Genomic DNA, 15,742 nt, shown 5'->3' with positions numbered 1-15,742 from the left:
AATGCGTGATATAACTATTGACTTACCATATTAGCCATATTAGCCGTTCATCAAGCATAATTAAGACGTAAGTTCAACTGGAAATACTTGAAACGAAGTGAAATTGCCTCTTACGTTGTGACGAACATCGCTTCAGAATGCATGTGTCACTCAAATTCTTTCTCCTTTTTCTCTTTTATCCGGAATACTATGATTAATGATTAAAATATAATAATGAAAAATAATACTTAAACAAATGCATCTAATGTCATGAAATTTATAGTCCTCACTGTTGCGTTTGCTACGCAATGCGTGTACGCCAAATCGCAAAATGGATATGGTAAGAGAAAGTGATGTCTTCTCTCGTCATTCAAGTGACTTCCTTCTTTACTCATCAGGTTATTTCGACGAGAAATTCTACGTGCTTGAGTGGATCACCTACCTGAAGCGACTCTCGTTAATCGCGTTAATGTTGTGTGGTGTCGTTTTGTATTACGTGCCCAAGTCACGTTCATGTAAGTAGGAAAAGGAAAAAAACGTCAAGTGAAAGGAGAAAAAGAGAAGAAAAAAGAAAGAGAGAGAAAGAAAGAACTTTTATCACCGTTTGTAATTTTTATCATCGTTTATAATTTTTGATTGACTTCCGAACATAATTAAGATTTTATGTAATATCACATTACGAGAACATTTTTCTAACCGTAAACTTCCACAATTTATCGTTAAAATATTATAGATCTGTATCGTTTATGTTTTTAGTTACAGTAATCCATTCAAGATTTCAATATATTCTATTTTAATTAAGCTAGAAAGAAAAATTTTTTAGGATTTTCAGATTTATATTTCTGTTCAGCTTTACTTATTTATTAAATTATAATGAGAAAAGAATAAAGTGAAATGTATTAAATTCATGCAACAATTAGACACAAATTCTTATAATGTATAAATAAATTATATTATATTATAAATACATTATATTACATTTTATATGCTTTTTTAGATGCTCGAAGAACATGTTGCATCTTGATAGATACTGTTGCAAATGGATTAAAGTTTGTCTTAAATATAGATGAAATTAAATATGAAAAGATAAAAGCGAGATATGAAAATGAAACTAAAGAACTAAGAATACAAGAACTATACAGAAAAGTATACGAAGAAGATATAAGAAATAGTCAAAAATACATTAACAAAACAAACTTGGATAACGATAATCATAAATCAATAAGGTCAGTTATATTTTTGCTTAGTTTTTCTATTTGCGAAGATAAATCAGCTAGTAACTTATGAAAGCCTGATCTATATAAAAGATGTCGCTCATATTTAATATTTTATTATGCAAATATTAATGTCCTAATAAATAATATATAAGAATTTCATATATAGAAAACACAAAAGTAAGAAATTCCGCGCAAGGCACACTATCGATGGAAAACATGAACGTCATCGACATAATCGTCATAATCAAAATGCGATCAATAATATGTTGCCGGAATCCAATGCAATGATAACCGAGTATGTATATATGTCATATGAAATAGGATTATCAACTTACATAATTACATCACTGTCAGACTATTGATGAAATGGAACTTAATACATCGAAAATTACATATTTTCGATAAGGAAGACACATGCCGCGTCATATCACTCATTTGACCTTTTACGTCCTTATCTTTAAAATATCATTTAGTTAATCCGTGAAGAATGCAAATGGTCGAGCATTTAATAGCATGTATCTTTTATATTAGAAATAGCTATATCTTTATACAAGAATTCATGCAACAATATGCAATATAATTATTATTATAGAATGTATACTTAAATATCAATACTTGTAGGAACAAGCCACAGCAGATAACAATAATCGATGAGAGATGCAAAAAAAACAATGTAGTAATTCTACAGGATCCTATTCTGAAAACAACGTGTACAATGTCGGCGGATAAATTAAAAAATCATATTGATTCGCTGCAAGAAAATTCTTTAAATAAGAAAGCAGATTCCAGCACGATTTCAGAAATTATTGATAAAAATAATACCAAGTATGAACTGATGTGCGAAAGCAATGATTATCATATAGTTATATTAGTAATAATGTATCAATAGCGAAAAGTTTCCGATAAAATTTAATTTGAGAAATTATGTTCATTTTTCGAAAAATTATAACAAATATTGGTGATAGCTGCAGGAAAGCAAATAAGAATTTTATAGCAAGAAACAAAATTTTTCGAGATGCTATTATAATGTTTTAGGAAATTCAAAACTCCATCTCAAAAACAGGAGAACATAAGCAACATCGATACTAATAAAAAAATGCAGACTAAACAAAATTTTGATTGTGTGGTATGTGTACATGCGCGTGCAATTATTATATTATATTATATAATGTAATAAATAGAATGTAATAAATATAATATTATTTCTGAATTAATTATCATATTCTAATCATTCTTCAAATTAAATAGCATTTTATATTTTATAACCTAAATTTTATAATCTAAAAGCTATTACGTTTTTCAGAAGCACGAAGAAATTGCAATACTTTCTCGATGTCAGTCAAGTAAAGATTACGTGACAATGGTCATAAACAACCAAATGGATTCTCGTTATGGTAATTTATATTAATATACCATTTCATACCCGCATATTATTAAATAAAAATAAATTATCAATTTATTATGTACAGAAAAACTATTCACAAAACGACATGATGGACTTCGAAAAAAAAATCATCGATTTCCTCATGACACAAAAAGTTTTACTCATGATTGTTATGAAAATTCATCGATTACAAACAGTACGTGACGTAGGATTCAACTCAAATCAAATAGTAAAATCCAATCGAAAACAAAATAATCTATTTTGAAAGATTATCGCACGAGGAATACTTAATTAATATAGAATACTTTAATATAAATTTAATTATCTTTTACTATTTTTATCATTTTTAAAAACAATTATTATAATTAATCGTAATATATTAGGTGTTGGAATTAATTCGTAGCGTTTTACAAGTGATGGGAAGTACTTTCATTAATGTATTTTTTAATGCTCATGTGAAATAAATAACATTCTTTCATTAAAAAACGCTACGAATTAATTCCAACACCTAATATATTTTTATGAAGATTATTATACTTTCAATCTTGTATTCAGATGATAATTTTTTCCAGATGAATCTTTCCCATAAATAATATGTAATTACAACGTTAAAATGCAAGAGCTTATTAGAAATGTTTATTTAAAAAATATATATGTTTCAAAAAAATATAATCAAAAATATGATCAATTATAATTATTACAGCAAGTAAATGTAATTTAATGTCAGAAAAATTCTGAAATTAATTGATTCGTTATTCAGATCGGGTTAAACCAGTCCTACTTCGAGTTGTAAACTGGTTTTTTGGTGGTTGCCCAGAGGCATCAAAACGACATCGAAAACAGACTGACAAAGTCGAAAAGGAAGAAATTTTCGAATCTACCAACACGTGGCTCCTCTAAACGAACGAAGTACCTGCAGCAGTAAAGTGCAAAACTGTCGATAAACGCAGAGATCTACGTCTTCATCTTAATGTAATATGAAGATAATTCTAAAATTATAGTAAATTATTATTTGACGATTTTCAGTATTTTATTATTAATTTTTACATAGCAACAACATTTATTTTTATTGACGTATCTTTTTTAAGAATAAATTTATGTGTTTCTTCTTTTCTTCATTTCCGATTTTCTATTAACATACGTAATAAAATATAAATATCTATAAAGTTATATATTGCAGTATTTATTCCATGCATCCTTGCACACATACTATATATCGAATAATTTTATTATTAAATAGAAAATCTTGCGTTCAAAAAGTGTAATTTTTAGTATTTTATAAATTTGGATAAATCTTTGCATTTAATTTTAGATTTTTATTCGCTACAAATTTTCACGAGAAGACAACTAATATATTCTTACTAAAACATTGTATAAGATAAATGTACTAGTTAGTGGACTAAACAGTCAATGGACTTGACTCAACTATCGGACAAAATAAATTTGTTTATAAAAAATTAATAAAAAAATTTTATTACTTTAAAAGAAGCGCCACTACAGTCTGAGTATTGAGATGTTGAACTAATATATATATTTTCAAACAAATGAATTAATTTCAGAAATGATAATTGCGTGCCGATATGGTTGTCGACATTAAACGCAATTGATCTGAAATATTAATAATCCCCCCAAATTTCCCAAATTAATCTTAAAAAACTATAATAAACTTATTGCAAAAAAAATTTTATATTTACTGTCGTACATATCATTAAGCTTAATATTTAAAATTGTTTGTCATTTCATCCATTAATTAAGTCCATTAACTTTGTATAGAATTTATTAAAAATGTTTCAATATAATTACTTGTAAAATTGTCACTAATCGTGATTCAATCGATGCATTTGGCAAAATTTCCGCGTTTCTAGGAAACATTGGTTACATCGCGATTGCCCATCGCGTCGCGGCGCGTACGTCCATTCCAATTATATCCCGACGCGAAGACGGCACGTTCCTGAGCTTCGGAGGGACATCGGCCGTTTCAAATCTCGACCTTCGTCTGCGCACACATCTGTACCGGAAGCGGGTACCGCATGTACATGGCTTAAGAGCAATAAGGGAACCGGCGGGACTCGCGAGCCGCCAGAAGAGAATGGGGCGAGACAGTCGCGCTAAGACCAAGAGCCGCGGCGGTTCACAAAGCCGCGAATTCGAATGAAACTGTTGCCATTCACGTGACAGACGCGCAATCAGTCGATCTATCTTCTTCCGTTTTTTTATCATTCAATCGTACCAATAGGTTTGCTGTGCCTTATTAGTGTCTCGTGTTCGATCTATTGATTTATTGATCTTACAAAATTAATTGTCAATAGATAATTCCGTGAAACATTCTGTATTTCAAGTTAGAACTATGCATTCTTATCGTTATTCGACGAACAGTTTAATTGCAATATGAACTGATAAAACGTGTAAAACGGAAAATAATAGTGGAGTTGTAGCAGAGTGTATTTTAGTTGACTCGGTAAGTGAAAATACTTTAAATAGTTTAAATATAAGTAAATTGCCTTATTTTTTTGGCTTATTTAATTAAATATATGTTGCACATGGTGTCATATATTTGCTTGTCAATTGTTAACGTAAGATTTTCATCAATGAAAAAATCATCAAATATATATATATATATATATATATATATATAGAGAGAGAGAGAGAGAGAGAGAGAGAGAGAGAGAGAAATCATATCAATAATCGTGTATATTTTTACATGATACCAAAATCGTTAAGAGTGTATAGTCTTTTCAAACATAAAAAGTAATACAGTTTTATACATTTTATAGTTTTATAGTTGGAAGTGTCTAGTAGCTTTTTTAGTTATTAAGTAATTATAAAATATTGACATGAATGAAAAAAAGAGATAAAAAATATTTCATACTTATGCAAAGGAAAGGAGAAAGTACCTCTCGGCGAAAAAGTATTTACTTGTGTTAAATATTATCTACTTATATTAGGTATATTCATTTGCATATTTTTACGTCATTAGCGACATCTATTTATATCTGCGCTATATGATCGCGGCTATTTTATTATGCGATCAAATGTTCCAAGATTCATTAATGCGCATTCATTTAGAAAAATGTGTCGTTAAGTACATCAGCGCATATTTTAACATTTTAGAGATTACGAGAGAGAAGAGCATTTGCATTAGTTTTCACATTACAATTTAAAGATTTATTAACTATTTACGAAAGATAAATTAAAAATATCTTATGATAATGTAGTCACTATAGAATGTAATAAACTCTTTATTAGATTAGAAGCGATGTCGAATCTACGCCATCGCACATGAGATTATATAGAAATTTCGTAACAAACCGCATTATTGTTCTCATCGCGCCCGGTATTCGTAACCCCGGTACATTGTTAGACATTGGAAGAAATTCCCGAGATTCCATGGAACATGTGTGTGCAAACCGTTCTATTAATGTACCCATCACATCTTGCCTTCGTCTTATCCGCTTCTCGCTTTATCTCTCTTTCTCTCATTTCTTGACAGGCACTCTTGCCGTTCTCTTCTTCTTTCAACGTGTAGCGCGATTTATTCAAACACGCGTCCAAAGAGAAACAAGCGGCGGATGCCACGAAATGCCGTAAAAATGTTCGTTTTTATTATGTTCTAGAAGAAGTGGAACATCCGGTATATAAATCGTAATTCGATTATCCAAAAAACAACGAAATACTAATTTGACGACAAAACATGATAAATGCAAAATATGTTAAATATAAGTAAATAAATATAAGTATATTTGGATGTTCCTTCCTTTCAAAAATAATTTTTGTAATGCAATCACGTAAATTTTTAAATTTGCAAATAGTAATAGCAATATTAGGAGAGAAGAAGAGAACAATAAATATTTATCACTAATTTATTTATCATTAATTTATTCATACTATCGTTAATAATAAAAATAATACTAAAGATATCATACTTTATATAAATTGTCTTTTTATAAAAGTATAATATTTTCATTTTGTAATAATAGAATGCAGTTAAAAGTTATTTTTATGTTTTGAGATATATATCCTCTCCTTTATTCTTCCGAGAGTATAATTGAACATCATTAGAAATTTTTTTTTCAGATATTTATTAGATGTTTCTGTATGATTCAATGTCATTCTAATTTATTTTCTTGCAGTGACAAATGCTTGTAGTATGACGTCAAATGCGATTAGAGGTATCAGAAGAAAGAAAAGTTCGCTTTGCGAAGTTAAAGTAGCAGTGATAGGAGCTCCAGGAGTCGGCAAAAGCGGTAAGTGAATGTATTATATATTACAATAAAAGAAAAGTTCATAATAAACTCATAAAAAAAACATAAATTTTCTATTAATACAAATATTAATATTAACGTAATAGAGTTGTGAAATAAAAATGCTATATCTAAATATAATTTTGTTATGATTATAAAATTAATCTTAGGAAGATATACATTTCTGTAAAATATTATTATACTATATCACGAAATAAAAATGCAGCAAAAAGCCGACTCCTGTTTCTTATGAATAATAAAATTAATAATAAGAACCATAAATTTCACAAAAAAGTATTGAATTTTTTTTTCTCTCTCTATATAAAAAATTATATTTGCAGTTTCTTATGATTTTACTATTTCACGATTTCACTATAAGAAATTTTCAAATATTTTCTAGCTCTGATCATATTAAGCTCTGACATATTAATAGAAGGTAGAGACAAGTTGATTACGTCAATCAAAATATATTTTAATGGCTGCTAAAAATATTTTTATACAGCAACGTTTTTTTCTAATTTCTATTAATGTAAATATAATAGCAAAAAATGAGACACACACAGCGAATTGCTTGAATCTATTATAAATCAAAAGATTTTGGCGTGCAATTAAGAATAAAATTTATTTTACACATTATTACGTACTATGTGCGAAATCGTGCTGTTCTATAAACAAAAGATTGTAAAGAAAGGAATGAGAGAATAAAAATAAATATATTTCGAGAAAGAAATACTCTCAGGTAAACTTCAACACTCTAGATTCAAGTGCAAGTACGCACGTATATAACATGAATCCCGTTTCATATGATGAAGATGCATATATGAAATAGGTATGCACTGAGGACCCTGAGAGTAGCTAACAGCGTGTATTTTTGGTAATGGCAAGCGTAAAGGCATAGGTAAATAATTGGTCCGTCCTCGCCAGAACTGTGCGTCTTTTCTGTTGGCCGTAAAATATGTGGGTACTATTTATAAAATTTTACTTCAAAATTTGCCTTGGATTATCATCGAATCTCAATTCACCATGCTTTCCATAACATTTCTTTGCAATTGAAACTTCATATTAGAAAAATATTATTTCTTTTATATCTTGAGCAAATATCTAGAAGGTATTGTAATAGCATGTAACAAATATTTTTTTAGCAATATTTTTTGTACAAAGTGTAAATATAGATTACAATAATCACAATATGTTATATTAAATAGATATTGTGTAAGTATAATGATAATCCAAAAGGCATTCTAAAAATTTACAGATATATTTTAATAATTAAATAATTAAAATAATTTTTTAAATTTTTTATATTTTTTTCTCCCTTTTTTGTTACCATATTTATAATAATTACTTATTTACTTTTAATTAAAAATTACCATTTTAATTATCTAAGTTTAATTTTCTAGAACAAGATTTGTAACAAAAATTCAATGTGTTTGAGAATTTGAAGATAAATTCTAAACTCTTTTCTAACAAATAATCGAGAATTAAATAAAAAAAGAAATAAAGTAATATTCTAATGATATATATTGGTCCACAAATTTCCAACGCAAATAAATCAATTGCTAACAAATTTGTTGGCCTTTGAAACATACACGCGTTCCTGTCGATCAAAAACTGACCTATATTCTGAACAATATATATATATATATATCAAATATATGTATAGAAATACATACATCTTATACAATTGTAATGTTTACATTACATTCATAGAATTTTATTAGTTGCACCATTTATAAAAATTGTGTTAGATTAATTTAATTTGACAACTGTTTTTTTTGTTTCTTTATATCTTTTCTCCCTGCAGTAAATCGTCCATTTCATATTGATTTATTAATTTTGATTTATTAATTTTACGAAATGTTAGCATTTCACGATCAAAAATTAGATTCGGAAATAAATTGTTGTCTGGAATTGATGTAAACTGGCTTCATATTCGAAAAGAAAGTGTATTCACCGCACGTGTTTAAAAATGAAATAAGCTACAGTGGCGTTAATGCATCGCACAAGGTTTTGTGGCGCCGTGGCAGATTCGAGTTCGTGATAAAAATAGTGTGGTATACCTCGAAGCGTGTCACTAGGTTGTATAGTTTTCGTTTCTCTCGATCAAATCGCAATATGTTCAGTTACAGTATCACATCGAGAAGATCATATGTCAATGTGATCATGCGATTTCATCACTTTCACACAAAACATTGAGATTGATAAACATTCAATAACGTGTCGAAGATTAGTGCCGTAAAAACAGTAAAACAGTTTGATTTAGATGTATTTCTATTAAAGTCAAATCCCCAACACAAGTTTTCTTATTAATTCTCTAATTAAAAATTATTTAGTAGATATCCAATAATAAAAATATTTCATACAAATATTTCAATACAACCCCATAAGATATTAATCTTTTTTTCTTTAAGGATGTTCGATAGATATTTCAAAATAATTAAAAAATCGTGAAAAAATCATAGAATATTCTAAATCGTATTTAAAAGTACTACAACAAACAAAATAAAAAAATCTAAATATTTTTATCTAAATATTAATATACATATTAATATATATATATATTAATATATGTATTAATATATATATATATTCTTTAAAAATGAATCAGTGTATTATTACTGACATCAGACTGTTTTTCAATAATAATACACTGATTCATTTTTAGAAGTTATAGTTTCTACAGATTGAATTTGCAGAAAATGATAACCTCTAAAAGTGAATCAGTGTATTATTTACTGAAATATTTATAAATATTCATGAACAGTAAATATTCGCTGATGGTTACATCAGTTATAAGTGTAGCACTGAAGTCAATAATAATACTGATTCATTTTTAAAGAATATATATATATATTAATATATGTATATTAATATTTAGATAAAATATTTAGATTTTTTTATTTTGTTCGTTGTATTACTTTTAAATACGATTTAGAATATTCTATGATTTTTTCATGATTTTTTAATTATTTTGGAATATCTATCGAACATCCTTAAAGAAAAAAAGATTAATATCTTATGGTTGTATTGAAATATTATATATATATATATATATATATATATATATATATATACATATATTTGCTGATTCACTTTTAGAGAGTACATCGAATATATTTAATTAAATTCGTACGACGCGCCAGACAGTTGTTCGTATACTTGTATAAGAGATGGCCATTTATATAAGTACACCTTATAAATATTAAATATAAATAAATAATATATAATTATATAATTATATGAATGTATATAACACAAAATATAATTTAATAATTTAATATAATAATTCATTTATGAACTTCCACTGCGTATAGAAACAATCATACAGGACTAATTATATGTAGATTCAATTATTAAATTTTTATATTTTTATATTTTTAGTTTTAACTTCATTAAAAAATATAGTTAAATATTAGATGTGATTTAGCGCATAATTCTGACATCGAGAGAATAGTATTTTCGTGTTGATTTTCTCTTGCATAAATAGATACGACTGTAACAAACGAACGAAATGTAGATCACCGCGATGCATACGAATTCGAAACGCGACGTTGCGTGAATAGCCTGTCATTATAGTTTGCCAACTCAATTATATCACGTACAACATAATTATGTCATGCTTGAACTATATACACATGCAGTAGATATTTTTATTATGTTTCAGCATTGACAGTGAGATTTCTGACAAGGAGATACATCGGAGAATACGATCATCAATCAGGTGAGGAAAGTCTTAGCCTCATAGTTATTTGAAATTTCAAAAATCTATTAGGTGAGAAGTACCCTATGAATTTTGAGACATGCAAATGATCCGAAAGTCACGTTTAAGTTAAAAATTAATTGAGAGTGTACTCAGTTGAGAAACAAAACAATTGTTCGTGTGAAACCTGACACTATTCGAATATTGTTATGATACATATGAGTAACACATTTTCTCTCTTTGATATTCTTTTGTACCTCCTGCTATACTTTCGTTCCGTCTTTTATTTTCTCTTCTATACTTCACTACGATAATTGGAAACATACATTTAACGCATACCTAATGACTATAACAAATACGCAGTTACCAATGCTATCATTCTAATGCGAATCGAATGTCGATATATAGTAACTGATTTATTGGACATTAAACTAAAACTAGTACACAAATATTTTTGTTCTTAGTTTCATTCATGACTTAATACAATCTACTGTTTTGGTTACGTTGCATCATCACAATTTATATACACGCAAAATTGTCGTATTACCAAGCCATAGATATTAACGTAAATGAATTAAGTCTATTACTATATATAGCAAAAATGTAACATAAAAAACTTCAAACTAAATTATCGAATGCAAATTTTTTAAACTGAATATTTAAAAATAAATGTTAATTATTATTTGCTACATCCTTCATTATTTATTATTTTTTATAAAGTTGCTGTATTTGGAAAATACGTATTTTCTACCTTTTATCCTTTTTCCTAATATGCTAGCTATTCATTTTAAGATAATAGATCTTTCAAATAAAAAGTATTGAAAAGAGATTTTTAATCTTTCATTTTTTTCTGATATTTTACATATCAGAGTATATATATATATATATATATATATATATATATATATGTAAGTATATTAAAAATAATTTTTAGATCCGTTTCACATAATTTTACTATATTAAAATAAAATGAAAATAAAAAATAATTAACTTATAGATACGATACGCTGCAGTGGAGTTGTAACACGAACATTATATCTGAAACAGAAATATATTCAGAATTAGATAAATAAAATTATACTCGAATAATTAATATTTCTAAAATAATTACAGATTCTTATTTATTTTTTCCAAATAAAAAATTTAACAAAATAACTGTAATTTCTGAAAAAATCTACTTTCATAAGAATTAAATTTTCTAAAAAAAAAATTTAAAGAATAATAGATTTATTTTATTTTCAAGTTATTAAATCGTTAAAAATTTTAAATATATTTATATGTATATTCTTTGTGCATATACATACATGTATTTAAAGCCGGACAATATAAGCAGGCACAAATAAACGAACAACTTATTTAAATAAATGCAAATAGTATCGTTTTAGAAATATTTAAGTTATGTTTATTCACGTTTGTTTGTTCTCTTGTCTTGTTCTCTTATCGAGAAGATCGGATTTAAGATGTACATACACATTTGTATAACATACAATGAATAACATTACAAATATATTATGTATCATGCATTAACGCACGGAAATGCCATACGATTATCATGGAAACAAATATGATTAATTACGTAAATAATAAGTCTAAGAAATTATTACTCACCTGTAGTTGCTCCATCGACGCCCGATATCTCCCAGGCCTGCTCCTCCTTTCGTGTCGTTCGGTCGCTTCTTCATGGCAACATGGTACCGAGGCTCACACACAACACTCGTTCACGAAACATGACTAATTACGATTACCAATTAGAACAATAAAGACAATCGCGAGATACTTTACACAACACTCCATATGTTGAACTCATTCGCAAAAGACGGTTAGGGGGACGCCCGATAATCATCAAATTACGACACTCGCACGAAACTCTGTACGGCACTCCCGTTAATCAAATGTATTACAAACAAGTATACGCTCACTGTTACGTTTCGGCAGAGGAATAAAGTGAAGGAACTACGTGCGGATGATACTACGATGCGTTTGTTACCTGCGACGTCGCGCGGAGTAAACAAGTGAACGAGTCAAAATGGTGGAACTAATTCTTCAAACACGCGGCCGGCACGGCATCCGCTGCCGGCAATCCAATGCTGCTTCATGCACTTTCGTGCACCTGTACTTTAAATAATAATTCTTCCGCGGTTTAGTGCGATTACTCCTCATATGTTATAACACAAGTAAATCAACGCACATACGAGTTAAAAAATATTATCTATGAAATACAGTATTTGAAGAAACGATTACCGACTGTTAGCACGCCTTAAATTACATTTGACCGTCTCGAAACATATAATTTAGCAACAAAGGTTGATATACGAATACCGAATTTCTGTTAATTGATAATATTATAATATCGTTTTTTAACAAGAGATACAGTATAACATAGTGATCATTTTATCTTTGTTTAACAATCTCTCTAAAACTTTTAAAATAAATCTCACTATAAAGAATAAAATCTCACGCTTAAAAATTGAAAATGATACTACTTTTTTCAAGATTAGTTCAATTTATTTCAAAGAATTTAGAGAGTCGGCAAACAATAAAGATGTAGTGATTCACTATATTACACTGTGTCGTCATCTTTTGCTGAAAAATGCCCATAAGTTTTAAGTCTTAAGCCGTAAGAATTGGCCATACATATACAATAGTCGACTATTATTTTCACATTTGACTGTAATTGCTAATTTCTTATGGCTTGAACTTAAAGCTAATTAAGTTTTATGCCTTAAAATACTAGATACTGCTTTAGTTCGTCGTCGTTGTAAAATATTCAAAGTATTACAAACTAAACCGAATATGTCAAATTGTCGCTCCCTATATTTTAGTTCTATTATCGCAATATTTTAACTTCGAAAATTATTAAGATTGCGTTAACCATTTTTTTTATACTGTTGAATATTACGCATCAATAAATTTAATTTAAAGCAAATAAGATTCATTAAGTCATTTAAGAAATATACAATCAAAATTCAATATCGAATATACAATACTAAACTTGTAAATAATACATGAAATATATTTATTTTTTATTAATCAATCGATGTATCTGTTTTCTATTAATGAATCATTCGAACCGATGTAGATGATTTTATTTCGCGCATTTTATATACAGTGAGAGCAAAAAGTATGCGTACAAGGAAATTTTTTATAAAAAAAGTTTTATTTTTAAAAAATAAACGTTAATTAGCAATTTCATATTATACAATGAATATATTCTGTTGTAACATAAACAAATGAATTTTGCATATATTTCTGATTTTAGAAGCTAAATTTCTCGACTGTACGAATATTTTTTGAACATCCAAACAATACAATTTTTAATTCTCGCTAATTTTACAGATATGTTTTCTATAATTAAAACACATTTTTTTGGTATATATAATTTTATGAAACATACAGTCTATTTTATTTTTTATGAATAAATTATTAATTACCCAGCAAGAAATGATTGTCAATTAAATGTCCAATCGATGTCAAATTGATGTTGAAATCATCGTATCGATATCAATTCGATATCAGTTCGATGACTCATTTTTCGCTGGATAATATTTACTTTTAAAATAAAGTTTTTTTAAAAAAACATTTTATCTTTCTACGAATTTTGCACTCACTGTGTGATGCAAAAGGTATTTAAATTGTTATGAGAATAATTATCACGAATAAATATATTATGATAAAAAAAAAATAATCTATGATTACGACTTTAATCCATAACTTTGACTGTTCTTTCAAGCAAACAAAGTGTCAAATATTTGATCTATAAAATATTAGTAGACATTAATTACGCAGACAAATATAACATAGATAATCGGATTATTAGTAAGAAATAATTGGTTATATTTCGAGAGAGAAACCGAAACAATGTGATCATATTCAAACGGACGAAGTAACTGTTTGCTCGCCAAGCGGTTCAATGTGATTGATTGGATTCATAAGTAATTAAGAACCCCAATCATGTTCAATTGCTCGATGAACAGGCTAGCTGCTTTGTTAGTTTGAACGCAATATACGGAACAGCTCGCAGCACTACCTGCCCATTCGATCATTGTTGTGAGAATGACAATACAATGACTCGGTATAGCAACGTCCGACCTTGTATACATATTCGATAACAAAATGACACACATCAAAATTTGTTGTCGTTATAAAATATTATATTTAAAATATTATAAAATAAATGTACGTTTTTATTACATATCGATTCAATGAACAAGCTATCGACGTGTTTTTGTTTTGCCCTTCGTTCTGCGAACTCATTAATACCATAAAGATAACGTAACATTACAATTAAATCAAATCGAATCATAATATCTAAATATATCTTCAATTGTCACACCTTAAAAATGATTGTACTGAATTTTTTTATATCTAATACTGAAAGACAGTAATTAATTACTTATTTTAAATATTAAAAGTACTGTTGTTTATAAAAAGGTGGAATTTAATATATTGTAACGTCAATATCTGTTGCTGATTTTTTATTGACTCGCTTACAAAATTGACGTACATACGCGTGGCAAAGTATATATAATGGAATAACGCGTCAGTTTGAAAAATTGCCAGCAACTGTAATCCTCTTCTAAAGCTGCGTATATTCTCCCTCTGCATACCTCAGTTCGCGTCCGTTCTAAATTTATCGAAGACGAATTTGACACTAGACAGGACGGGTACTAATGCGAGGTTGATACTCAAACAAAACTTTTCGTTTTGTAGAAATACATTGCAGACACGATCGTAGACAGAAGGAAAGCACGTGTCATGTTAGCGTCTCAAAGTAAATTTGATCCGAGAGAAATTGTTAAATATTTGCGTGGTAGAAAGTTACAGATAATCGTTAAATCTTTTCAATTCATTCAAATTTGCGAGCAATTAGAACAATTCTTTTTTTTAAAACAAAATAAGAATTAAAATATGGAAATCATATGTTTATGTTATAATCAAAGTGAATAATTAATTTTCAATTTTTTTCTTTATCATTGAATTAACTCTGCGAATCAGTTCTGTCCGAAGTCCGAAGAATATTTCTCACATAAAATGTATTATAAAGAAAGAAAAAGAATACATTATCAGTTGTTTGAAAAATAAATTAATGAATGAAATAAAAAGTAAGATAATAATGCAAACATGTTTTATATTCATATAATGTTTTATATCCTTTTATTGTCGCGCTTATTTTTCATGTTATGTTTGAATGAAACATCACACACGAAATTTAAAATAAAAT

General features: G+C 27.8%; 2 protein-coding genes across 3 annotated transcripts; both read left to right on the top strand.

Annotated features, from left to right (window-relative positions):
* Nucleotides 1–246: 246 nt before the first annotated feature.
* Nucleotides 247–3,750, top strand: LOC105145060 (uncharacterized). The gene is given in 7 exon segments (XM_087413820.1): nucleotides 247–319; nucleotides 378–494; nucleotides 977–1,205; nucleotides 1,363–1,503; nucleotides 2,232–2,319; nucleotides 2,500–2,776; nucleotides 3,341–3,750. Coding segments are annotated over 7 exon segments (1,062 nt in total). The 5' UTR covers nucleotides 247–249; the 3' UTR covers nucleotides 3,481–3,750.
* A 765-nt stretch (nucleotides 3,751–4,515) lies between these two features.
* LOC105145057 (uncharacterized) lies at nucleotides 4,516–13,450 on the top strand. Of its 2 annotated transcripts, none has more exons than XM_087413971.1 (4): nucleotides 4,516–5,038; nucleotides 6,711–6,824; nucleotides 10,486–10,542; nucleotides 12,136–12,449. In XM_087413971.1, the coding sequence occupies exons 2-4, from the start codon at nucleotides 6,728–6,730 to the stop codon at nucleotides 12,279–12,281; spliced, it is 300 nt and encodes a 99-aa protein (XP_087270097.1). In that variant the 5' UTR covers nucleotides 4,516–5,038; nucleotides 6,711–6,727; the 3' UTR covers nucleotides 12,282–12,449. The 2 variants fall into 2 exon arrangements, 1 of the variants encoding a protein (XP_087270097.1); XR_015547590.1 differs by lacking the exon at nucleotides 12,136–12,449 and adding an exon at nucleotides 12,457–13,450 and having other exon boundaries at nucleotides 4,534–5,038.
* Nucleotides 13,451–15,742: the final 2,292 nt, after the last annotated feature.

Source organism: Acromyrmex echinatior, chromosome 15 (assembly GCF_024713525.1).
Source record: "Acromyrmex echinatior isolate Ae372 chromosome 15, ASM2471352v2, whole genome shotgun sequence".
Classification (NCBI taxonomy): Eukaryota; Metazoa; Arthropoda; class Insecta; order Hymenoptera; family Formicidae; genus Acromyrmex; species Acromyrmex echinatior.
The sequence above is the reverse complement of the archived record's forward strand: the minus strand, read 5'-3'. Positions and strand labels throughout refer to the sequence as shown.

Excerpts from the sequence above, each read along its gene's own strand:
- LOC105145057 (XM_087413971.1), top strand. The coding sequence starts at position 6,728 with ATGACGTCAAATGCGATTAGAGGTATCAGAAGAAAGAAAAGTTCGCTT. Across the intron at positions 6,825-10,485 it reads TCCAGGAGTCGGCAAAAGCG|CATTGACAGTGAGATTTCTG; the intron begins GTAAGTGAATGT and ends ATTATGTTTCAG. Across the intron at positions 10,543-12,135 it reads AGAATACGATCATCAATCAG|TTGCTCCATCGACGCCCGAT; the intron begins GTGAGGAAAGTC and ends ACTCACCTGTAG.